This window comes from Monodon monoceros, unplaced genomic scaffold, assembly GCF_005190385.1.
Source record: "Monodon monoceros isolate NGI ecotype Baffin Bay Population unplaced genomic scaffold, NGI_Narwhal_1 Super_Scaffold_4, whole genome shotgun sequence".
NCBI classification, from domain to species: Eukaryota; Metazoa; Chordata; class Mammalia; order Artiodactyla; family Monodontidae; genus Monodon; species Monodon monoceros.
In genome coordinates this window covers 48,165,554-48,190,774 of record NW_021703781.1, presented here as the reverse complement: position 1 = coordinate 48,190,774, position 25,221 = coordinate 48,165,554, and the positions used below count along the sequence as shown (strand labels likewise).

The window sequence follows — 25,221 nt, the reverse complement described above, 5'->3', positions numbered from 1 at the left end:
TGTTTTTAAGAGTACTCTGGCTGTTGCTTGGAGTAGAGTGAGAGAAGTGGGTTGTCTACATTGGAATGATGGTAGTAGTCTAGGCAAGAGATGATGGTGCTTTAGGATAGGATGATGGCAGTGGAATTGGAAAGAAGTGAACAAATGGGGTTTTATGTAAGAGTTTTGTGTAATAAAAGGAATGCTGGGACTTCCTTGGTGGTCCAGTGGGTAAGACTCCACGCTCCCAATGCACGGGGCCCAGGTTTGATCCCTGGTCGGGGAACTAGATGCCACATGCATGCCGCAACTACGAAGCCCTCATGCTGCAACTAAGATGTCCGTGTGTCGCAAAAATGATCCCGCATGCCGAGATCCCGCAACTAAAGATCCCACAAGCCACGACGAAGATCCTGCCGCAACTAAGACCTGGCGCGGCCTAAATAAATAATTTTTTTTTTAAAAAAAGGAATGCTGTTGCCCCCAGAGATTTGAAACCTTTCATCTAGTTCAAATCTCTCATTATGTAAATGAGACTCTGATAAGTGAAATGTCTGAGGTCATAGAGTAAAACAACCTAGGCTGGAATCTGACTATCTTGACTTATAGGCAGTTTTTTTTTCTTAAGGGAGACATGCTTCATAATCCATTTTTTTAAAAAAAATCCCCAGAGTGACTTATTTCTGAGCTCCTTGTAAAACTGAGATGGAAAGGGTCAGGCTTGGAGTGGAAGTATTGGGCCAGGAGTGCCCTAGAGCTGCTGGATTGACAGCAGAGACGTGGCAGCTCAGAGGTGAGGTCCAAGCAGTTTTAGCAGCACAGCATGGCTAGTGGGCTTTTGTTTTCCCCTCATAAGCTGCAGGAAACGGAACCTCCTGGGGAAGAGTTATCTTGGACAAACCTTCCATGCTTAACTAGGCTTTGCAGGTTTCTTATTTGGCCCTTGTCTTCCAAGTCTCCTTTAGCTTTTTTTTAAAAAATAAATTTATTTATTTATTTATATTTTTAATTTTTGGCTGTGTTGGGTCTTTGTTGCTGTGCGCAGGCTTTCTCTGTTTTGGCGAGCGGGGGCTTCTCATTGCAGTGGCTTCTCTTGTTGAGGAGCACGGGCTTCAGTAGTTGTGGCTGGTGGGCTCTAGAGCACAGGCTCAGTAGTTGTGGCGCACGGACTTAGTTGCTCCGCGGCATATGGGATCTTCCTGGACCAGGGGTTGAACCCGTGTCCCCTGCATTGGCAGGTGGATTCTTAACCACTGCGCCACCAGGGAAGTCCAAGGCTCCTTTAGCCTTAAGTCATCTCTACATCCAGAGACTTTTTGTCCGTTTACTGGACCAAAAACTACATTCTGCTTATTAATTGAAAATAGATATCAGAAAACCAGACCATTGGTGGAAGAGAAAGCCAAATGGCCAAAGTGCAGCAGTTGAGAAGTATTTCTCCTGTTTCTGTTGAAATATTGAATATGAATATTTTATGTGAAAGTTTCATGAGATTCTAAAGCAGATTTATATGCTAGGTACATAGAATATAATTTTTGGTAAGTAACGTGACTTACTTAAAACATTTTGGTCTTGGGGAATGCCTTTTTTTTTTTTTAACATCTTTATTGGAGTATAATTGCTTTACAATGGTGTGTTAGTTTCTGCTTTATAACAAAGTGAATCAGCTACATACCGAGCTGATCTCCCTGTGCTATGCGGCTGCTTCTTGGGGAATGCTTTTATTAAAGAAAAGAAGTATGTCAGAGAGATACTACTTTAGTGAAGCAGGGCCTCTCATGGGATACAGTTTGGGTACATCCTCTTAAGTTTCAGTTTCTAGTAATGCATGTCCAGGAACTAAAATTATACCAGTCTTCCCAGGGACTGTTTGTCATGGGAGGATAATTATGCCAACCAAATGAATGCACGAATACCAACCTCTTTAGTCTACTGGACAGATCGGAATACCAGTGTTTCATCTTATCATGGAGATGGATGTAACAGAAATATAATTTCAGTGGCTGATTATTTTTCTGCTAGTTCAAGAGTCACCTCTTCATAATAAGGCACTAAATTCATAGAACAGCCCTTCAGGAGCTTATAATTAGAGCATAGGGAAATAGATGGTTTTCAGGCTTTGGAAAGATCAAATGAGCCATCCTGTCCCACATAGGAGTAATCCCGACAGTATTGTCAAAGTCCTCCTATCTCCTGTTGATATGAGCTGGGTAAATGCTGCAAGTTCTTAGTCTACCCTTCTGTCTTTTAAATGCTTCCTGCATACTAACTTTTTGTTCCATCAGTACTTGAGGCAGTCATGTTACAGTAAGGTTGACTAGATTCTAGATTTTGTATTCCATTCCTGAGCATATACTTTTTTTTTTTTCTTAGGTCTTTATTGAATTTGTTACAATATTGCTTCTGTTTTATGTTTTGGTTTTTTGACCCCAAGGCATGTGGGATCTTAGCTCCCCGACCAGGGATCGAACCCTCACCCCCTGCATTGGAAGGCGAAGTCTTAACCACTGGACTGCCAGGGAAGTCCCATCGTATACTTTTCTTAACTTGATTGAACTTGGCTGTTTCCCAAGGCTCCATACACTTCACACAATGTCTCTTTTAGTGGCTGTCTGCTACAGACAGATAATCTGCATTTCAGTGGTTCTTAAGTTTGAGCATAGGAATCACTGAGGAGATTTGTTAAAAGTGCAGATTTTCAAGTTTGACCTCCATGATTCAATTTAAGTAGATCTGAGGATTGAGTTCTGAGACCTGTATTCTTAGTTCTTTAACCTATAGTTAGAGAAACATCATGTATGTGTGAATTCTTAGCAGTTTCATTTCCAGGGGCAAATTTATTACTAAAGTCTACGGTACTCTGTATACTAATAATAAGACAGAAGTTTGGTTTTAAAACCTTGGAAAGTTTCTTAAGTACCCATAACCAATTTTTAAAACAGCCCAAATTTTTGCAATTAACATTTGCTTTTATTTTCTTTGCCAAAATACTCCGGGGAAGCTGTGGTTATGTTGGCCATGCAGAAAGAAAGTTCTCTTTGTTCCAGAATGTCTTGAACATCCGCTGCTTCTCCTCACTGATCTGGTTCAAGACTTCCTCATCTCTCAACTGGACAGTCACAAATTTGTTCAGAATTTCACCCCATCCTCCCTCTCCCTGGGTGCAGATTGCTAGTGGAGGTGATGTAGCTATTGTAGGATTTGGGGTGGAGGGAATAACATGGTCCGGGGCATCTTAGAGACGTCATTCTCACGGGATGGAAGATGGATTAGATGGGAGTATCAGAGTCTTCAGGGAGTGAGTGTGGTTTTTTTTAAAAAAGCTAGTATTAGAATGAAATAGCAAATTTGGAAAATGTGGAAATTTCCTGTTGCTTTTGTAATATATACTGTAAAACGAATGCTTGAACAAACAGAAGGAGGAGAAAAGGCCTCAATTTTCTAGGAACAGGATCCCATCTCTTGCCGTCCTCACACCTGTACGTTGTGTGCCAGCATTTATTTGCACATACTGTTTTCCTTTCTTGTCTACTGCCTCGCTTTTAACACTTACTGAATACCTAGTTTATGTGCCCTTATTAGGACATGAAGATACAGTGGTGAACAAGATTAAATTGGTCCTTGTCCTAATAGAGCTTACAGTTTCATGGGGTTGGGAAACGAGATACCAAATGAAAACCCGTATGATAGCATAATGGTAATTCAGGAAAAAATGTTAGGCAAAGTGCTGTGAGTGGATAGAAATGGGCATCTAATCTAATCTAGAAGGTTAGGAAAGTTCTACCTGAGTTTCAATGACTTTTCAGCTTAGACCTGAAGAATTAATAGGAATTAACTAGAAAATTGGGGAGTTGAGAGGAGGGTGTTTGTTTTGGGTGGGGGGAACACCTTGTCCTTAGGGCCTGAAGCAAGGGAGGAATAATCAGGAATTTCTAAAGAGGTCTGGGTGATTGGAGGTTAGTGAACCAGAGGGAGAGGCAGCAACTATGATGAAGGAGAGGTAGGCAGAGGCCTTACAGTTTACAGTGTTTTTGTACTTTATCCAAATAAGGGGTGAGGGGTTTTAAGAATGGGGTGAAGAGTGTAGTTACATGTTCAGATTAATATTTGAAAATGGTGACTTTGGCTGTTTTATAGAGAAAGCATTGTGGGTACAAGGTAGAAATCAGTAGACTAAACAGGTTGTTGTATAGACTCATTAGGCTGTTCAGGGGAGAGATGATGGCAATCTGGACCAGGGTGTTAGGACTGAAGGTGGAGAGAACTAAATGGATTGAAGAATTATTTTGTAGCTTGAGTTGGTAGGACTTAGTGAGAGATGGACTAGATGTGGAATATGAAAGAAAGGGATGTCAGGGATGACTCCTAGATTTCGAGATTGAATTGAGTGTGGATAATAGTCATTTTTATTGAGATTGCAGGGGATGCTAGAGGCGCAGGTTTGGAGGGAAAGATAAGAGCTGTTTTGAAAGTTCTTTCTCTGTGGATTCTTATTCTTCACCTTAGAAACTCCCACTCTCACAAGATTCTGCTCAAAATTGTCCTCCTGTGAAATCACTATAAAGCCCTCCCCACCCCTCGCTACCTTTTTCTGTAGAGCAGTAAATTGTGCCATTGTGTCACTTGGTAAAGTCTTCTCTTAGTATTTCTCTATTTTATAATTATGTGCTTGCCTATCTCTCACCAGACTTGATTTCTTTGGCAGCGACGTCCAAATAACTATCTATCCTGTTCCTGGAATGTGGATAAACATTTCTTCCAAGTGTTTGCCACTGAGTTATACATGTATGTTAAAGTTTCCTTTATCTTAAATCCAAGTAATGCTAGATTAAGTGATTTTACTGCAGAACTTTTCCCAGTCTTTGTATTCTTTTTTTTTTTTTCCCCAGTCTTTGTATTCTAATATGGCTTGTGAATCTCTGGGAAGGGCATAAGGTGTGCAGTATTTTCCAATATTATTTAGTTCTCCCAATCCCTCCCCCCCCACCACCAGCTTTTGTTTTCTGAGCATCTCATGTTACTAGTGTTGAGGGTAAGAGGCGGGGATAGGAACATAATGTGGGAAATGCTGATTTGGGTGTGTGAGTAGGCCTAGGCACATAATTCACTGAGCGTGGACTATGTGAAAAGCAAATCCGACAGCCGTGGGAGAACATCTCTGGATGTTTTGGGGAAGCTCGTTTTGCCTATAGTTGCTGCAGATCTAGTTCATTTACCCCCAATGAACAAAACAGACATCAGGGGATGAGAATTTACTGTCTATTGTTTGTCCTTGCCAAGCTAAAAATGCTAGGTAACACGAGGTGACAAATTTTGTTCTGTTTCTTTGTAGCTAAGCTGGGAAGAGCTGAACAAAAAATTCTTTGGTCCTTTTACTTATTAACTCTCAACATCAAAACAGTGCCTTTCTTATACCACCTGGGTTCATAAAATAAACAGAATTATATTAGTAACTTTTTTACAGAAGAATTAATGTTCAGTATTTTTCTAGGGCTATTTATATTCTGTTTTAGAGAGTTGGCTGTAGTGATGCAGAACCTAGGTCTCAGGGAAATACAGAGAGGAGAGACTAAATAGGGAAGACAGTGTCCTGTTTTTGAAGAGTGTATGATTTATTTTAGAGGGGAATTTTTCTTTTTTTCAGAAGTTAGAGAGCTCAAGATATTTCAGTTTTAGAGTGGATCCTAGTGGAAACCTTTACTAGGAACTCACTGACTCAAACAGGAAAAACAAATATATATATTTTTATTTTTAATAAATTTATTTTTATTTATTTTTGGCTGTGTTGGGTCTTCGTTGCTACATGCAGGCTTTCTCTAGTTGGCGGCGAGCCGGGACTACTCATCATTGTGGTGCGCGGGCTTCTCACTGCGGTGGCTTCTCTTGTTGCGGAGCTCAGGCTCTAGATGTGCGGGCTTCAGTAGTTGTGGTGCACGGGCTTAGTTGCTCCGCGGCATGTGGGATCTTCCCAGACCAGGGCCCGAACCCATATCCCCTGCAATGGCAGGCGGATTCTTAACCTCTTCTGCCACCAGGGAAGACCTATATATATTTTTTAAACTTAGATTTTATTTTGTGATGCCAGATGGCATTATTGTATTACATTTATTGACAGACTTTAACTGCTGGCATCTTTCTTATGTGGAGTGGGTAGGGCCTTTACAGACTTTATTTGGCTATAGAGTTAACAATAGACATCGTTTTTTTGAGTGATATAAAATACAGCTTAGATTAATAAAGATGTCATAACCACATCTACATCTATACTCCCATATCTTAATTTACACGTCTTCATTTACTTGCCCCACCCTTTTTTATTGTGGATGTTTATTTCTAAATTGGAGTAGCTTGGAATGGCAGGGAAAACTTGATCATTTTTAGTACTGCTTTCAGAGAAGTTATCAGCCTCTGTCATCAGTTTAATATTCCATCAGCATCAGACCCAGGCTTTAGACATGAACCTCTGAAATCACCATAAAGAACAATCAAAATCTGTCAATAAAGATTACTTTTCCATTTATTTTAAGAAAACCCTGGGGAAAGGAAAAACAACTGCTGAATACTTTTAGCAGCACTGATAGGGACTGTATGAGTAAAATGTAGTAATTTTTTTAGCAGCGAAAACAGCTGCAATTTTTGACACTTCTTCCTTAATATCGATCCAGTTGTTTCTGTGCTGTACATACCTTTACACAAAAATGACACTATAAACTTGTCTAGACCTGGTAACCTGCAGTTGCTTATTCTATTGAAAAAGTCACAGCTCAGGATATATTTTTTGGAATGCTTCACTCTGTGCTTCAACTCCTAATAAAGCATGTGTTGTACAGGAAAATAATTTTAACCATAGAAACTCCCACATTTGTTTCAGGTCGATCTTCTCTCTTTCCCTTTGAAGATGCCTTCCTGGACGACAGTCACGGCGATCAGTCCTTGTCATCCGGCTTAAGTTCTCCCACTCGCTGTCAAAATGGGGAGCGAGTAGAACGCTACTCTAGAAAGGTGTTTGTTGGAGGCCTTCCCCCTGATATCGATGAAGGTACAATGCACTCACTTTCTAATGACTTTATAAAGGCCAGGTTTGTTATTTGTGTGATTTGACCCTACCTCTCTTCTTGAAGGCAGCTTCAGGATGTTCATATCTTGGTGTCAGGAGATGAGGATATTTGATAGATGGGGAAGTGAGAGATTGTGCACTTTAGGTCTGCTCTTCATACATACCAGTCTTCAAGCAACTTCCCATTTCTTAGTTATTTGTTTGGGGATACATTTTAAATAATAATGAGAGCTAATATGTATGAAACTCGTACCACAAGCCCATTGTTGTGCCAGGTGCTTTACATTATCTTGTTTAATCTCCATAGCTACCCTGTAAGGCGTCTCCTCCCAGCTCTGTTTTGTGGGTGAGGAAACTAAGGATCAGAGAGAAACAGCTTATCCAGGGTTATGCAGCTAATGGCGCAGCTGGAATCAAAATCAGTCTGATTCCAGAGCTTTTGCTCCTATCCATCACACCATACCATCTCATATTTTAATGTAGATACCTATTAATGAAACACCCCCTCTTGCCTTTAAAAGAATGAAGACTTATTGGAATATTTCCTAATAACATTTTTGAGATACTGCCAATCCAAAAGTGAGTTTCACTTATGCCTAAAGCCAGCCAACATATAGTAGGTTGTCAATAACTATTTGTTGAATGGACAAATGAAATAGAATTGTGACAGTTACCTCAAGGGAAATAACAGTGGCTCTAATTCTAGTAGGCTTTGGATCTGCTATAAAAACTTTGTTAAAACAGAATTGTTTTGCCAGTATTATTTAAGCTATGATATTTCTCTGATTTATCATGATTTTCTTTTTTTCATAATGAGAGAAGAATAGTCTCTAAAAATAGTTTTACTTTAGGCTTACTGCTGTAAGTTTGTACATTTTCCTCTAAACTATTCTTCTACTAGTGTTAATCTCATCCATGGATTGGATTTTTCTTTAAGACCAAGTTTTTGATCATGGCTGAGAGAGTGGCAATTTAAACCTCATTAGGAGCTTAGTTATAACCTTCTGCTTTGAGTCAAAAGTCAGAAGGAAAAGATAAATTTGTTAAGCTATAACTTTTGAAACATTTTCTTTATAGGCTGTGTAGTAGGTATGTATGAGAGAAAGAGACCATTGGCTTTAGCTTTCTCTTATCCCTAAATAGAACTACCTACTTATTGTCCCTACTCCTCACCAAAGGAATAATATTTCTAAAACAATCTTAATAATAATCTGAGATTAATAATCTTAGAGATTATTTCACCACACAAGTGGAAGTGTATTTTAAATATTTTGTGTATTTTTGCCTCTTTTTCTAAAAACATTCCTATTTTTAGAATCTCCTTTTTACTTGACAGAGAGGTCACCTTAGCTAATGTCAGACTTTTTTCCTTCCAAATTCTTTATATCAGGTTTATTGGAAGTGAAGAAGGGAAGTGAATTATAGTTAGGAACACATTCTGCATTGTTGAAATACAATGGTATTTCACTTAGTAAGTTTGACTTCTGTAAAAATGCTTTAGAATATAGCTCTCAAAACATTTTAAAATAGGACTTCCCTGGTGGCGCAGTGGTTAAGAATCCGCCTGCCAATGCAGGGGACACGGGTTCGAGCCCTGGTCTGGGAAGATCCCACATGCCGCGGAGCAACTAAGCTTGTGCGCCACAATTACTGAGCCCGCATGCTACAACTACTGAAGCCGGTGCGCCCTAGAGCCCGTGCTCCACAACAAGAGGAGCCACTGCAATGGGAAGCCTGCACACCGCAACGAAGAGTAACCCCCACTCACCGCAAATAGAGAAAGCCCGCATGCAGCAACGAAGACCCAACGCAGCCAAAAATAAAATAAATAAATAAATATATTAAAAAAAGAAAAAACATTTTAAAATAAAAAGACATATTTTATGCTATTCTGTTTGCAGTATTATTTTCTCTTCTGCTAAGAGTCCTTCTTTGTTTTGTAGATGAGATCACTGCCAGCTTTCGCAGGTTTGGACCTCTCGTCGTAGACTGGCCTCACAAAGCTGAAAGCAAGTCGTATTTTCCTCCTAAAGGTAATGCGCTTAAAATGTCTGCACTGCCTGCCTATTGGAGAGCTAACATGATAACTCAATAAAAGGCAGCCTTTTAACTCTGAAAACAGCTGTTGACTTTTTCCCCCCAATTAAGAAAACATTTTAATGTTGATCATCTTTTTATATTTTACTGTTTCCACTTGGAGACTATTCTCCCAGGAGCACACTGATTGTTTCGTGGCATCTACTTTTATTGACAGTGAGATCCTGTGAGTTTATTGTGAACGAGCCTTGGCTAACTTTTCATTAACTGAGAGAAGAGATCCAGGGTTTTGAGGAATGTCAGCAATGGAAAAGAAAAGATCGTTTTGAGTCAAATTTTATTAGTAGCCCATAGCCCTATGGTTTTATAGATCTTATAAACCCCAAACTTGGGAAAGCTAGTGACTGAAAAATGACATTATATAAAATTACTTTTATCCATGTCTGTATCTTAAGTGACTTAGCCTTTTAACAGGTAGAGGGCACACTAACAAAGACTCTTTACATGACCTTGCTTCCCTTATTTTTAATTTTTTTTTGCGGTACACGGGCCTCTCACTGTTGTGGCCTCTCCCGTTGCGGAGCACAGGCTCCGGACGCGCAGGCTCAGCGGCCATGGCTTACGGGCCCAGCCACTCCGCGGTATGTGGGATCTTCCCGGACCGGGGCACGAACCCTTGTCCCCTGCATCGGCAGGTGGACTCTCAACCACTGCGCCACCAGGGAAGCCCTTTCCCTTATTTTTGATAGGCTTTTTTCTTAGTTTATGTGGGCATGAAAAGATACCACTTTGTTTATAGTTTGTCATTTCTGTGGATTCTAGGGAACTTTTCTGGTGATATTAATTCTACATATGTTCCTAGATTTGTATTGAAGAGTGTTTTGAGTTAAAGAGAAAGTTTTCTTCTTGTGTTATGTTTTGTATGTTTCAAGGATGTCCTTCATCTCTAAGGAATTGGGTTTTGATATGTATTATTGTATAACAGTACTCACCACAAGAAGATGGAGTCAAAATACTTGTCCTTCCTGGGCCTTGTATAGGAATCAAATTATAGCTTAACCTAGGAAAGGCAGGAGCTTCCTTTTATGTCTGGTTTATTAGATTTGTCACCTGTACTTCTCTCCACTCTCTTCATAGCCTATGAAAAATAATATAAGGCTGTTTGTTTGCTTTTAACATTCTTCTGTTAATCTTCTCCAATAATTTTTAAAATTAAGTTTTATGTTAGTCAAAAAAGATAAAGATCATCATGCTGATTATTTCAGTGAAGGAATGTATTCAGTTTGTGGTGCATGTATAACACTAAAGAAATATGTTTAAAACATGTTTTTAAGAATGCTAATGGTGTGTTAAATCAGAATAGTAGTATTTCAGTGAATGAATGAGTTCACCACACTGTGGTGCATAACACACTCTGTTAAATGACATGTATAAAAGATATTTCTAAGAGTACTAGTTGAAAAAAAAATCATTCTGAGAAGGTTATAAAAATGATTCTGGGATAAAAGGTGTCAGGTGATCATTGTAAAAAATAAAAATGAAGATAAGCACATCTATGGTCATGTCCAAAGAAAATTATCCCAAATCCACCTCTGTCAGAGATAATCACTGTATACATTTTATTAAATATCCTTCTTATATCTCTTTATGAATATATACATTTATATGAAATTTAAAATTTTACATAAATGGGATCACACTATATATGCTGTTTAATAACCTGCATTTCCCCCCCAGCAATGTCAACATCTTTCTGTAAGAAACCTATATTATCCTTAATGACCTTGTTTTATTTAATCAGTCCTACTGATGGTCATTTAAGTTGCTTTCAGTTGTTTTTTCTCATGGATGATACTTCAGTGAATATCCTTGTGCCTTCATTTTTTTTTGCTTTTTTCTAATTACCTCTTAGGGTGAATTTCCAGAAGTGAGGTACATATTTATACATACTGCCAAGCTGCCCTTAACAAAGGTCATACACATTTATGTTCCCAGTAATAGTACCTGATTCGTAAAACTTTGTTTTATTGAGGGTCTAGCGATATGGCTCTTTTTTGATCTTTGCCAATCTGATGGTTAAAATAACGTCTTTTTTGGCATTTTTTTCTCTTACTGGCCATTTGAATTTATTATTTTACTTTCTTACATCGACATCTCATTTCCCTCTGGAATTTATAATGGAGTGAGTCACAAAAAAGTATCCAGCTTTATTTTTCCCGGTACCATGCCAGTTGTCCCAGCAGTCATTTATTGACAGTTCCATTTTTTCCTCATTGATTTGAGTCATTAGAATTAAGTATTGGTTGGAAGATCATCTCTTCTGTTTCCCTACACTGAATTTCAAAGACTTAGTTTTAAAAAAAGGTAAAGAATCTCATTAGTAATTTTGTTTACATGTTAGAATGATAGTTTTTTGGATATTTTAGATTAAAGAAAGTATATTAAAATTAACTTCTCCTGTTTCTTTTTAACTTTTTAAATGTAGATACTGGAAATTTTTAAATTACATATGTGACTCATATATTTATTGGACAGCACACCTGCAGAACACGAGTCAGCAAACTATCTTTGGCCTGTGAGCTAAGCATGGTTTTTATATTTTTAAAGGTTGTGGAAACACACACACACACACACACACACACACACACACACACACACAGAAGAATAGGTAACAGAGACTATATGTGGCCCTCAAATCCCTTTGCAAAAAGTTTATTGACTCCTGTTCTAAAATAGCCCAGAGAATTGTTCATTTAGCTTCTGAGACATCCAGTGACAAAGGAGGCAGTTTATTTCAGAGGAAGTCTGTGTATTTGCAGACCTAACTAATTATTAAATTTTGTTCTTCTATTGAAGGTGGTCATTGTAAAAAGTAAAAATGAAGATAAACATATATGGTCATGCAGTTTTTACCCAATGGTCAATTGTGTTCGATAAAGTAAAACTGAGTCATTATTGTGACATATATTTCTCGGTACTTAAAGAACTGTCAGTTTCTCTTTAAGTCTTCTCTTTTCCAAGCTACATATTTTCCCATCTCTAGTCATACCTTATGCCTAATGGATTCTGGACCACCATTATTCTTGTTTGCCTTTTCTGTGCATATGTCTTCTCTACAATATCCTACTTAAATTTGTTTCTGAGAGTTGAAGAGAGAACATTTGGGTTGGTATGAGCAGTATAGAGTTTAGCAGCTCTATGAACTCTGTGGTTTTGGTACCACTCCTATGTAACAGCACAATAATAGAGAATTGTAGAACGTTAGAGAAAGTGCCCTTATTTTATAGCTGAGGTTAAGTGTTGAGATGGACTAGGGAGAGCCAGGCCAAGATCCAAGAAGAGAATCTGGATCTCCTGATTCTGGTCCTCAGGCTTGCATCCTCCGAGAGCAGATTGCCTTTCTGGTGATTTTGGGGTCAAGTAGGAGAAATAATTATACTGTTGGCTCCTGTTGTGTTTTGCTCTCAGCTAAAGTCTGAAGGTTGACCTAGTTTGGAAGGACCTAAAGAAATTTGGTGTTATTCCAAGATTGAAGTAACTTTGAGAATCCATGCCCATTGCTTTGAACATTGGGAACATCTAAGTAGTTCACCCCAAACTGTTCTGTGCCTTCTTAATAATACCTCCTCATGCTGTTTCTATTTTTCCTTAAATTCCTTAGGTTTTAATTCAGGTCAGTGCTTTTTTGGTAATCCCCCTCTTGCCGATTCTAGTTTTCTTAGGTCACCTCAGCTTGGCCATAAGGCACAGTTCCTTTGGCTGTATGCTTTAGGCTTATGTGTAAATAAGAGGAAAATATGAACCATTCACTATTGAGTCCTCCTGTCTTTTTCTCAGAAAGTGTATGCCTAATGAAATAAACAGAACCATTCATGTATCCAGCAGGTATACATGTACAGATGTGGAGTACGGTTTGTAAAACCATGGCCATTTCAGTGGACTGTGGAGAACTTAATATCCATGTAGAGAAACAGTGACCAAGCACGTCAGCTGTCCCCTTAAGTGTTGTTGGGCCAGCAGAGTGGGAGGTGATGGAGACTGGGGTTCTCTCCAGCACAAAGCCACTAAGGCATTTGATCAACTCTTTGAGGATATGTAGAGCCCTCTGGATCATTTGTCTGTGGGCCACAAACAGGTAATTGCTTGGTGTTCTCCAGAGCACCTCTGAGAACCTGGAGGCAAAAGAAGGCATGGAAATCAGATTGCGTCTTCATGATATGTTCTCAGACCTCCTGAACTTAGAGTCCTGTGGGGGAAATTAAAAGAAGTCAAATAGTCACAATATACCACAATTATAAACTATAATAGTTCTCTAAAGGAAAAAATGGGGAGTGCGGTGACTCTAAAAGGGGGACATCGATTTAGATTGGGTATATGGAGAGAGCTTCTTTGAGAAAATAGCGATTAAGTAGAACTGAAAATTGAGGAGTTAACTAGAAAGCGTAGGGAACCAAGTTCCAAGCAGAGGAGTACCATATGGGAAATAGTGAGTATGAAAAGGGCTTTATTACCTTTGAAGAAATGAAGGAAGTATGGTTGGAATGTTGTGAGGGTGGAGAAAATGACGTGAAAGAAAGTCTTGAAAAAAAAATACGATTATTTTCCCTTCCCTGAATTGCTCTAGTCCCCCAGAGAGAGTAGATACAAAGGCATTTATGTGGTGTTTGTCTTTGGGGTAGAGACAGAATAGAGTTGGGTCAAATAGAAATATCAGTTTAAAATACTTTCAAATTGGGGCTTCCCTGGTGGCGCAGTGGTTGAGAGTCCGCCTGCTGATGCAAGGGACATGGGTTCGTGCCCCGGTCCGGGAAGATCCCACATGCCATGGAGCGGCTAGGCCCGTGAGCCATGGCTGCTGAGCCTGTGCGTCCGGAGTCTGTGCTCTGCAACGGGAGAGGCCGCAACAGTGTGAGGCCCGCGTACCGCAAAAAAACAAACTTTCAAATAGCTATTGATAAAGCTGAAACAAAGTCTTCCTTTGTGTTTTCTGCCTTTGGTTCTTGATGATGAAAAGAAATTCAACTCTAATCAAAATATTGAGGAAGTTTTCTGAGATTGCATTCTCATGCTTTTTACTTCTGGAATAGTAGAGTTGGAGTTGTGAGTCCTGGAGAGAGGGAGGTTCTCCCAAATGTTAGTGCATGAACCAAATCCTGCATTCATACAAAATACTAATCAACATCACTATGTTTATAGTAGGTAGTAAAGAGTACAGGCTCTGGAGTCAGCTGCCTGGGTTGAATTCCTGTTCCACTATTTGCCATTGCTATATCTTTGGGGTGATTATTAATCTTCCTAAATCTCTCTCCCTCTCTCTGTCTCTTTTTTTAAAAAAAATTTTAAATTTATTTATTTTTATTTTTGGCTGCCTTGGGTCTTTGTTGCTGCACGCAGGCTTTCTCTAGTTGCGGCGAGTGGGGGCTACACTTATTGCGGTTCGCGGGCTTCTCTTGTTGCAGAGCATGGGCTCTAGGTGCATGGGCTTCGGTAGTTGTGGCACTCGGGCTCAGTAGTTGTGGCTCGCAGGCTCTAGAGCACAGGCTCAGTAGTTGTGGTGCACTGGCTTAGTTGCTCCGCGGCATGCGAGATCTTCCCGGACCAGGGCTCGAACCTGTGTCCCCTGCACTGGCAGGCGGATTCCTAACCACTGTGCCACCAGGGAAGTCCTGTCTCTCTCTCTTTTTTTTTTTTTTTTTTTTTTTTTTTGCGGTACGCGGGCCTCTCACTGTTGTGGCCTCTCCTGTTGTGGAGCGCAGGCTCCAGACGCGGGCTTAGCGGCCATGACTCACAGGCCCAGCCGCTCAGCAGCATGTGGGATCTTCCCGGACCGGGGCATGAACCCGTGTCCCCTGCATCGGCAGGTGGACTCTCAACCACTGCGCTACCAGGGAAGCCCTCTCTCTTTTTTTTTAATCTACAAAGTGGAAACAATAATACCACTTCTGGGTTTATGAGGATTAAATGAGACAGTGCACATAGGATACTTTCTTAGAGCTCAGATATCATTCAAGACTTTTTTTTTTCTTTTTTTTTTAAGCAAGGGAGAGGTTAGGTTTAGTTTTTGGTTTTGGTTTTTTAGCCAGGGTCAGCAAAACCGTTTAGCTGTTTTCTGTAATCAAGCTCATAAGAAGTATAAGGACCATGAACTCCTAAGATAGTAGCATTGAGGTATTACTAGAATGAAGGGAGAAAGGGACCAGTGGTCTTACTGATAGAGTAAATCATGATGGTGATAGATTTGATGGCAGGGTTGTGCTAAAATTCCTTCCACTGAATGGGAGAATCGTGACACTGTTGAATGTGAGGGAGTCAGCAGAGGGAAAACCAGTTTGGTGTAGTGTTGAAATGTTTGAAGATCTGTAGAGTTTGGTATGTCCTCACATCTTATCTGAGAGGAAATTCCTAATGGGCAGTTGGAATTATGGCTAGGGAGTTTCGGAAAAGAGTCTGGAGCTGGAGGTACACATCTCTTGCGAGTCATCTTTATAGCGTGGAGGGAAAAGAAAATGAAAAGCCATTAATAAGTAAGTTTTGTCAGGAACCAGAAAGAAAAAGAGGACATTGCAGTGCAGATGCAGGTGAGTGAAGGACTGGGGGTATGTCTGTGGCTATGGAGGTGCAAGGAAAGAAGCTTCAAGAAAGAATAGTCAGCACCATCAGATATCACAGCGTTATTGAGAAGTCCTTCATGGAATAGAGTTGCATGTGGCCCTCTTGTCAAGTACATGATCATAGTAATTTCTGTTGTTATCCTAATTCTAGGCCTTAATATTTTAATGAAGTAGTAGAAGCAGAACAAAGCAATCTGGCTACAGTGAACAAGTGTTATAAGCAGTGAGAATAATCCTGCCTCCCTAGTGGAGCCAACCATCATCAGTTTTGTTTCCCTCCAGTCTTTATTCATATATATCTTTTTTTGTGGGAGTGTAGTAATAGCAGAGATACAGTTTTCCATTCTCCTTCCTCCCAAGTTTCTGCTTAATTTTCATATTTTTTAAGTGGCTGCCTAACCTACTTCTGCACCATAATTTACTTGCTTGTTGGTTATGTAGGCTATTATAAATAATGCTTCTGTTAATATATCCTTTTGTGTGTGGTTTTCCTTTCATAGTATTTTCTTTAGGAAAAATTTGCAGCAGAAGCTTAACCAGAGTTAAAAGAAATGAAAATCTTAATGACTCCGGATTTGATATCACATGGCTTCCCAAAGCAGTTTTCTTTATGAAGTTTATGCTGATTTGGACATCTGCAGCACATTTTCCGAGTCAGATAAATGGTACATTACAGTTGTGGATTTACCTTTTTGCCTATGTGTTTGGAATATAATGGACCCCTGCAGAAGCCAGGAACCACATCAATATGAATCTTGTACATGAAACATTTAAAACTTTTCCTCTTGGGTCTCATCCGTCAAGTCCTGGGTGTTCTTTGACATCATCTTCTGTCCTTCTCTGCCTTACCTTCTCTGGCCACACTGACTCCTTTGCTATTCCTTGAGGTAAACTGAGGCTTCTCAGGGGCTTAGTACTTCCTTTTGTCTAAAACCGTCTTCCCTCAAATTTCTGAATGGACCACTCCTCTCTTCCCTTAGACAGACCTCTGCTCAAATGACACCTTCACAGGGAGACCTTTGTTGACTTCCTCATCTCACATAGCAGCCCCTCTACCCTCTTACTCTCTGTACTTCTTACCCTCATTTTATTTTTCCTCAAAGTACCTATTTTATCACAACCTGAAAAAAATTATATGTGTTTTTCCGCTTTCCAGATTGGAATGTAATTTTTATGAGAACAGGGATTTTTATGTTTTGTTCACTGCTCTATACTCAGTACCTGCATCAACGGCTAGCCCTCAGATGTTTGTTAATGGATGAATTTTATCTTTGCAAATGATGAGCTCATTACTTGTAGAGTCCATCAAATTTTAGAGTTGCCCTAAAGATCATCTCATTCTATTTCAACCTTTATTTATTTATTTTTTTTGCGGTACGCGGGCCTCTCACTGTTGTGGCCTCTCCCGTTGCATGTGCTCCGGATGCGCAGGCCCAGCGGCCATGGCTCATGGGCCCAGCCGCTCCGCGGCGTGTGGGATCTTCCCGGACCGGGGCACGAACCTGTGTCCCCTGCATCGACAGGCGGACCCTCAACCACTGCGCCACCAGGGAAGCCCCAACCTTTATTTTAACCTAAGACTCAAAGAGGTGATGTGTCTTTTCCTAGGACCACACAGCTCTTATTAGACAGACTTGAACTGGGAAGACTAATAGTTTATACTATTTTACCTGGTGAATTACCAAGAAAATAATTTTTGTTTTGCTAGGGTATATAATTTGTGGGAAAGGAAGATAGGTTTAAACTATATAATCTGATAAATTATGCTGTTATTTACAGGGCTGGATTTTATTTAAAAATTAGGAACTTAAGCTATATGACCCATGGCACACTTTCATAGCTATTTAAAACTGAAAGTGATCCTTGGCTTTTCCCTGAATTCTTCTATTCTGTTGGCCACATTGACATAGCTGGGGTATTTCCAAAGAGCTGGTTTAGGCTGAGGCTATAGGTCTGAGCTGCCCTTTAGCTATAGCTTAACCATGGGATTTTGCCTCTGGGGTGATACCACACCATTTCTGGACATGAGGATCAGAGGGTTCTCTTGTGCTCCTTCAAATTGGGGAAGTAGTTATGAGTGACAAGGAAAGCCCAAAAATAGGAGCTGTGACACAACCAGGTGTCATGGAGACTGTGCTAGGGGGTGGCAGGCTGCAAGGATTTGAACAGTGGGAGCTATTAATTCTTCATTGTAATGTTCCACATTATCATGACTCAGCTCTTCCCTGCATGTGTGCTCCTCTCTGTTTGTGCTTCCAGTGGGCAAATTGTTTTCATATTTCTAGTCGGAGTCCAGAGGGAATCTGATTGGTTCCGTTCATCTTTTAACCCCTTGCTATGACATAGGCCATCCTAATGGTAGTGGCCTTAGAATCCCAGACTGCTTAATAAAAAATAAAAGAAGCAAATGGTTTAGCTCTGCTTCCTTGAGCATGGGACTGGAAATGTGGCAGCTAGGAAGGTAAGTTGGGCAGGGCAAACTTTTATGATGTAGATGTGCTTAGCATCACCTCCTTCATTGCCGCCTGGGAGAATAGCCCATGTCCAAAGTTGCTGTTACTGGAGCTACAAAAAAAAATGTCTACCTACCCTGAGCCTTCTACCCCTGCCTGGTTCTGAACCAAGCAGCTGCTCCTGATACTGCCAACAAACAGTCTTACCTCTTGTGGTGGGGCTGGGGCCAGGGAGGGGAGCTGGCATCTCCTGGGCAGTGAGCGCAGCTACACTATACCACTGTTGGCAGAGACCTCTGGGGCAAAGGCGGGGACAGCAGCCAGCTGCAGATGTTGGACAGGCGATTGGCCACATGGCTCTGAAGCTGTGTTAAGTCGATGGCGCTGGCATCCTCAGCCCATACGGAAGCCAGCTTCAGCCCTAGCAATTCAGGTGCACAGCCAGGTGGATCGAACAGTAACAGTCATGCATGTTTATGCGAGAGTGACCCATGCCTTGCGCTCTGATGATTCCCTCCCACCTTGAGTAAAGTGTGTACTTCTAAGTGGCTGTTTCTACTGGTGATCACGTATTTCCTGTACACTGGTCAGGCTGACTTGACTGCCAGTCCTTGTGACCAAGGTCATGCAGGCATGGAAGTTTATACAATACCAGCATGGTTTGTGAACCTGGCATAAGCCGGGCCACATGGGATTCAGATTGACTTTGATCTGACCAGCTAAGGAGATGTTGTTTGAAGAACAGGAAAGAGGACTCTACTTGAAATGGGCAAAATAGGTCATTGTGAAGCTACAGCGGGCTGGATTCACAGCATCTCTTTCCTTTTTCCATCAGTTTGTCTAAATCTGGTTTTGGAAAGGAAAGTTTTCAAACTTCACATTTTTTTCCCTTGTAGCGTAACTTGGATGAAAATAAGTCAGTGTTGTTTTAGGCCCAGATTCCAAGTTTTTCCACCTTCTGAGTTATATAAACTGATCGAGTTGGGAACCTAATGGAGTTTTAGAGTGTACTTAACGTTTTGCAGTTTGTAAGCTTTTGAGTAATACTTGGCCTTTTTTTTTTTTTTTAATGCAGGTCCTGGCTTATAGTACTCATACTCTTTGGTGAATTATGAACCCTATATTTTAATATTTGACTGATTGAAGTTTTTGCTCTCCGGATGGATTTTCTCATAAAAACATGGAAACTGTATTGCAGAGCAGCAAGAGTGGACTTTTTGTTCTGTTTTGTCCTGTTTTGAACAGATGGAGCAGCATTCTCTTGTTGCTTTTAAAAGCTTAGCACACCCTCAGTTTAAACTGTTCTATTAAACATTTCTCTCTTTTGCGTTATATTAAAGAGGAACTGTTAGAGTTAGTGTTTGATTTCAAAGCATTAATAGTTTGAGGGACTGTATAAAACGGAACGGGCAGAAGGAATGTACAGGCCACAGGACAAAGATGAGCAGCCACTTAAATAACATAGACATCTTGTACTGTGTCACAGCAGTACTTGTTATGCTATCCCCAGCCAGAGGTACTGGAAAGGGAGGGATGCTTGTTTAGTTCAGAGAAGCCAAAACCACCCCCATGAGAACTTTCTTTTGAAGAGAGTAAAACCCAGGAACTGAAATGCCAGCTGCAAATTTGGTAGGCTGAGGCAGAGAGAATGTTTTAGAAGAGGGCGTAGCTTGGGGCAGGACTTGCTGACAGGAATTGGATAGGGCTAAGGCTATGAGCAAGAGAGGCCAAGAGAGGATGTATCATTTGAAAGAGTTCAGAATGGGAAGCTGACTGAGAGGATCTGGTGAAACATTTTGAAAGCTGAGAGCAAAGACTTGGGTTGTCTTTCAAAATAGAATGGGATAGCCTTCATCCTGAGGAGAAATGGTGACGCCAAGAAAACCCATTGGCAGCAGCATTAAGAACTCATCAGAAGAGCGTTAAAGTGCAAGGAGGAGAAATTAGATTGTCAGAGTTCAGGCAATCTACAAGCAGGGCTGGACTAAAGCTTCATCTTCAGGGAAGCGTCTACTGGGTTAAAATGTAGAATTTGCCAATTGTCTGATGCTGCATGAGGCAGAGCAACAAGCAGTGGGGCAAGAACTAGATATTTGTGGACTCAGACATGGGTGCCAGCAGTTACCAGCTAGATGACCTTAAGCAAGTTATTTAATCCCTGAACCTCAGTTTACTCATCTGAGTTAATACTGCTCATTGTTATTAAAAGGATTATGTGAGACAGTGTACATATGCACCAGCACTTAGGCTTCATAGAGGTTAAATTATATTAGTGTCCTTCCCCCCTGATGAAAATACATTGTTCAGTAAAAATAAAACTGCCCAACTAGTTTGACCAGTTCCTTCCCACACCCCCAGTCTGATCTCAGTTTTCTTGGCCAGGTGCTTGTTAGAACTGACTGTGACTAGAACTGACAGATTTGGCAGACTTCACAAGGACCTCTTTATATAGGGAATGTGTGGTTACGTAAACAGAGCAGACTTTAAGCCCAAATGCCCCAGGTCACTGCCCTGGACTGCAGGACTTTACTAAAAACACAGGAAGTAGACTGCCAGTTTTCAACTCTGGGGTGGTTCTACCCATCAGACTTGTTTTCTTGTCCATTCTCACCTTCCCCCACCCCTGCCTGCCAAGCAACAAGCCCACCAAGAAACAGTCACTAGTGTAATAGAAAACACGAAACAGGCTTGAGCCAAAATGTTTGAGCCTCAGCTCTTTGTAGTAAATACAATCAAAGAAATATGTTTGGTTCTGAATCCAAGGGGAATGTTTAGGCATCCATAGACAGTACCTGCTGAGCCATCTCTACATCTTAATTAGGCTAAATCCTTCCCTTGAAATGTCCTTATCCAATTTTCCACCTAAGATCTGGCTCCTGTGCCACCACCGACAAAGTCTTCCTTGATTTCTCTATCCATGTCTTCTTCACTGAAAGATCTGTCTTCCTTCTATGAAATCCAACTTTTAAAAATACACTTAGAAAATACTTCTAAGGGTCCTGAATGCATTGTTCCTAAATTAGAGTTCTCTTTATACTTATTCTTCCTGACCTTCATGTACTGGTTTATAAATTTCTTGAGGACAAGGACTTGCTCATGTCAGAATTCCCCTGCATTGCTTAGGGTGCATAGTAAGTGTTCAGTCAGTCTTGGAGACCCGAGGTTCTCATCCAAGAGGAGAATGAATAAGGAATCCAGTTCAGAGACTTACTGTGTTCTCCAGGCAGCAGACGGGGTTGATGAGCTGCTTCATCTCTTCCCACCTGGTACCCCCAATCCTATACTCTTAACTAATGCACACTACTCACTGTTTTCCAAATAAGCCAATCTTTGGCCCTTTGAAGACTTGGCCTGTGCTGTTTCATGAACTTGGATTGCCCTTGCTTCCTAGAAAAACAGTTGTCCTCCAGCCCAGATGTGGCCTTTACTGTATGACTTTCTCTGATGTTTGGGCACCTCTGCTCCATTTGTCTCTCACCAGTGTTTTATAGGCTATAATCCCAACTAGCACTTTTCTTGTTGTTTCTCAGTCACTTATTTACAGACTGAGTTTTTCCAGGGCAGGGTTCTTTCCTGACTTATTCATCTTTGTAGCTTCAGTGCCTAGTATCCTCCCTTGTACCTCCTAAACATATTTGGTTCTATTGAATTGAATCCAAAGGCAAAGACTCCTGAGGCAAACCAGGTAGGTCCTCTGACCTGAAAGCCAAGGTCAGGGAGAATGTTTGGAACAGACTTCCTGTGCCAAAAATGTCTGAACTCATTCAGCTCTGGCTGGAGAGGTGCCCTTCAGGTCTCTCTAGGAAGGTCACAGGAAATCAGGGAGCCTGGATTCTGTGCAAGGAGCGATCTCTCTCTCTGTCCAGACCTTGGATCCTTCCTTCTGGGGCTGACCTCCTGTCATCAGAAACCAGTCCTCCCTTGTCAGTCACCATTTTATGAATGTAGCCATAGCTCAGGGCACAGCTCTACAAGTTGGAATTGTTTTTCCATTGTAGTTGCTACTTAAAACATAAAAATCACTAAGAGCATTAGTTGATTTTAAGAACTATTAGGTCTTTCAGAAGACCACACACCTCTTTCAAGAATAAGAGAGTATATTACCCTCTTCTCCAGAGAGACCTGTGGTTTCGATTTTTTTCCACAGATTTTTCTTTTGAAAAATTTCAAAATGTACAGAAAAGTTGTAAGAATAGTACAGTGAATGCCTATACTGCCTTCCTCTGGGCTCACCAGTTGTTAGCATTTTGCCACATTTGCTTTCTGTTTTTTTTTTTTGTCAGTATGTGTATATATACATACATATTTTTTGATGAATCGTTTGAGAGTAAATTGTAGACATTAAGACCCCTCACTCCTAAATGATTCACCATATGTCTTCTGAGAACAAGAAGTATCCAGATTATTCTAGTAATATCCTTTAGAGCTTTTTTTTTTTTTTAAATCCAAGATCCAGTCACAGTCTAGCCATACATTTAGTTGTCATGTCTCTTTAGTCTCCTTTACTTTAGATACTTTCCTAGGCTTTTTGTCTTTTGTATCATTTGAAGAGTTCCTGCCGGATGTTTTATAGACTGTCACTTAATTTGGAATGATAGGTTTGTTTCCTCATAATGAGATTCAGGGGAAACACTCTTAGCAGATGACGTGCTGCACCGAGAAGGACATAATACGACAGGCACATGATGTCAGTTTGCCCTGTTGTTGGTGATGTTCGGAGCGATCATTTGGTTATGGTGCTGTCTGCCAGATTTCTCCACTGTGAAAGTACCTTTTTCTCCCTTTGCAAATACTTATTCATCTTCAAAGTGATACCTTAAGATAGCATGAGTATCTTGTATCCCCTCCCAGATTTACCCAATGGTTTTAGCATCCATTGAAGATACTTGCTTAAGCTGATGATCACTGTGATGGTGATGTTCATTTTATTAAAGTCTAATTTAGTGAGATCTGCTCTTTAACTCCCTCAAGAGCCTTCATTCTAAATATACAACTTAAAAATACATTGAAAACAATAAGCATCTTTACTAAATATGATAATTCGATTGACCTAAATAAACTAAAACTAAACTTCTGATTATTTTGAAATTCATCATTTCAGCTCTTCTTAATATAGTTTTTTTTTTTTTGAGCTGAGATTATTTGGTTTTATAGCTCTTCTTAATATAGTTTTGGTGGGCTTTAGAGCAAATATATCTGCATAGACCTTAAATTGTAGGACTAAAGCACAGGTGACCACTTCATGCCACTAAACCACTGTCAAATGATCACTGTCACAAAAGTGACAATAAATAGGCAAGTATTTATTTGCTAGTGATATTGAAAACTTTATCTCATCATTTTTAGGTAAGACAGTATAAGTTAGTGGATAAAGAATGAGGGCCCTGGAAGCTGACCTAAATTTCAATCCCAAATTTAATCTCTAGGTTTTAATCTGAGGTATCCCTTAACCTCTCAGAGCTTCAGTTTCCTCATCTGTAAAATGGTAATAATAACAACTGTATTTACCTCATAGAATTACTGTGAGGTAAAGTGTTTATTATTGGCAAAGTGCGTCACACATTGTAAGCACTTAGTAACTGGTGTTTGTGGTGGTGACTGTTTTTTGTACTAGGGATCAAGTATTAAAAAATTATAACGTGAAAAATTATGTATTTAAGAGCTCAGGAAGCTTTGTTTTTGAAAGGTAGCCACGAACATTTTGGAGGTTGTTATACTCAATGTGTTTTGGGTATTAAGAGGAAAAATATCTTTAATTAAATTTATCCTTCAAAAACTTGGTCAAATAAAATGGAATTATCCCAGTTAAGTCCCCTCTCTCACTCCATACCTCTTTACCCCAGAGAAGTACATTGGTCAGTTCAGGCTTGTCCAAAAATCCCTCACTGTTCTACCCTTCCTTCCCAACCTATTTGGCACCAGTGGGAAAGCAAGCAGCTTCCTGCTCTGCCCATAACCCAGGGTGGTGATGGTGACCATGCCAAGAGTTCCTACTGCTTCCCCAGAGCCCCTGTTTCCACCTACAGACTGGCTCTGAGTTGAGGGCCTCCCATAGCTCACCACACTTCTTAGGTACTTGGGTAAGAAGGTCACCATTTCTGAAACTTGAGTTTTTATAATCCTGTTATCTCTTGGCTGGCTCAGAGGGCAAGGGAAAACAGAGGGAGTTTATAACTTTTGGGCCAAGTTTTTTTTATACCTTTCAAACTAACAGAAGAACCTGCCATTATAGTGACAGTTTGAGGAGCTTGATTTATAGGTATAATAGGCTTTTATTTAAAGAGTGTATGAAAATAAGCAAATAGTACCACATTGGATGATTCTCTCTCCTAATAGAACTTGCTAATGATATATGAAAGCAAATATTGTCACTTTATTGATTGTTTACAGTAATATTTATTTAGCCTGTCATTCAAAAACTGTTTTCCTTTAGTATCTAGATTACTTCCCTTTATTCACCAAATGCTTGCAAATGCAAAGAAGAAAGTATCTCATTAATCTGAACTCTAATTTTTATAATGAGACCATATGCAAAATAATTTAATTTTACATTATCACAAAAATAACTGAAAATGCAGTAAAAGAAAAATTCACACTTGCACGATATCCTAGTTTTCAAAGCACTTTACATATATCATCTCACAGCCTTCATCTCTGTAGGATAATCTTCATTTTACAGATAAAAGAGCCAAGACTCAGAAACTTTTTTTTTTTAATTTTTATTGGAGTAGAGTTGACTTACAATGTTGTGTTAGTTTCTGCTGTACAGAAAAGTGAATCAGTTATACATATACATATATCCACTCCTTTTTACATTCTTTTCCCATGTAGGCCATTGAGACTCAGAAACTTTAACATTCAAGTCCATGATTCCACCACTTACTGGGTCATAGAACAATCACCATCAAACAAGTCGCTTAATCACTCTTGAAGTTTCTTTAACTGTAAAACAGAATTTAAAATAGTGACTATCTCAGAGTGTGTGTGAAGATGAAACGAGTTAATACACATAAAGCACTTAGAAACAGTGCCTGGTGCATAGTAGATGCTCAATAAATGTTAGCTGTTAGCTGTTATTACTACA

At 40.0% G+C, this 25,221-nt stretch overlaps 1 protein-coding gene across 6 annotated transcripts in view; it reads left to right on the top strand.

Moving 5' to 3' along the window:
• Window positions 1-25,221, top strand: part of CPEB3 (cytoplasmic polyadenylation element binding protein 3) — a 175,962-nt gene that overhangs the window by 102,756 nt on the left and 47,985 nt on the right. For all 6 annotated transcript variants that reach the window (XM_029245196.1, XM_029245192.1, XM_029245195.1 and 3 more), the window contains 2 exons: window positions 6,851-7,018; window positions 8,980-9,069. In XM_029245196.1, the coding sequence (XP_029101029.1) occupies window positions 6,851-7,018; window positions 8,980-9,069 (258 nt within the window). The remainder of the gene's footprint in view (window positions 1-6,850; window positions 7,019-8,979; window positions 9,070-25,221) is intronic.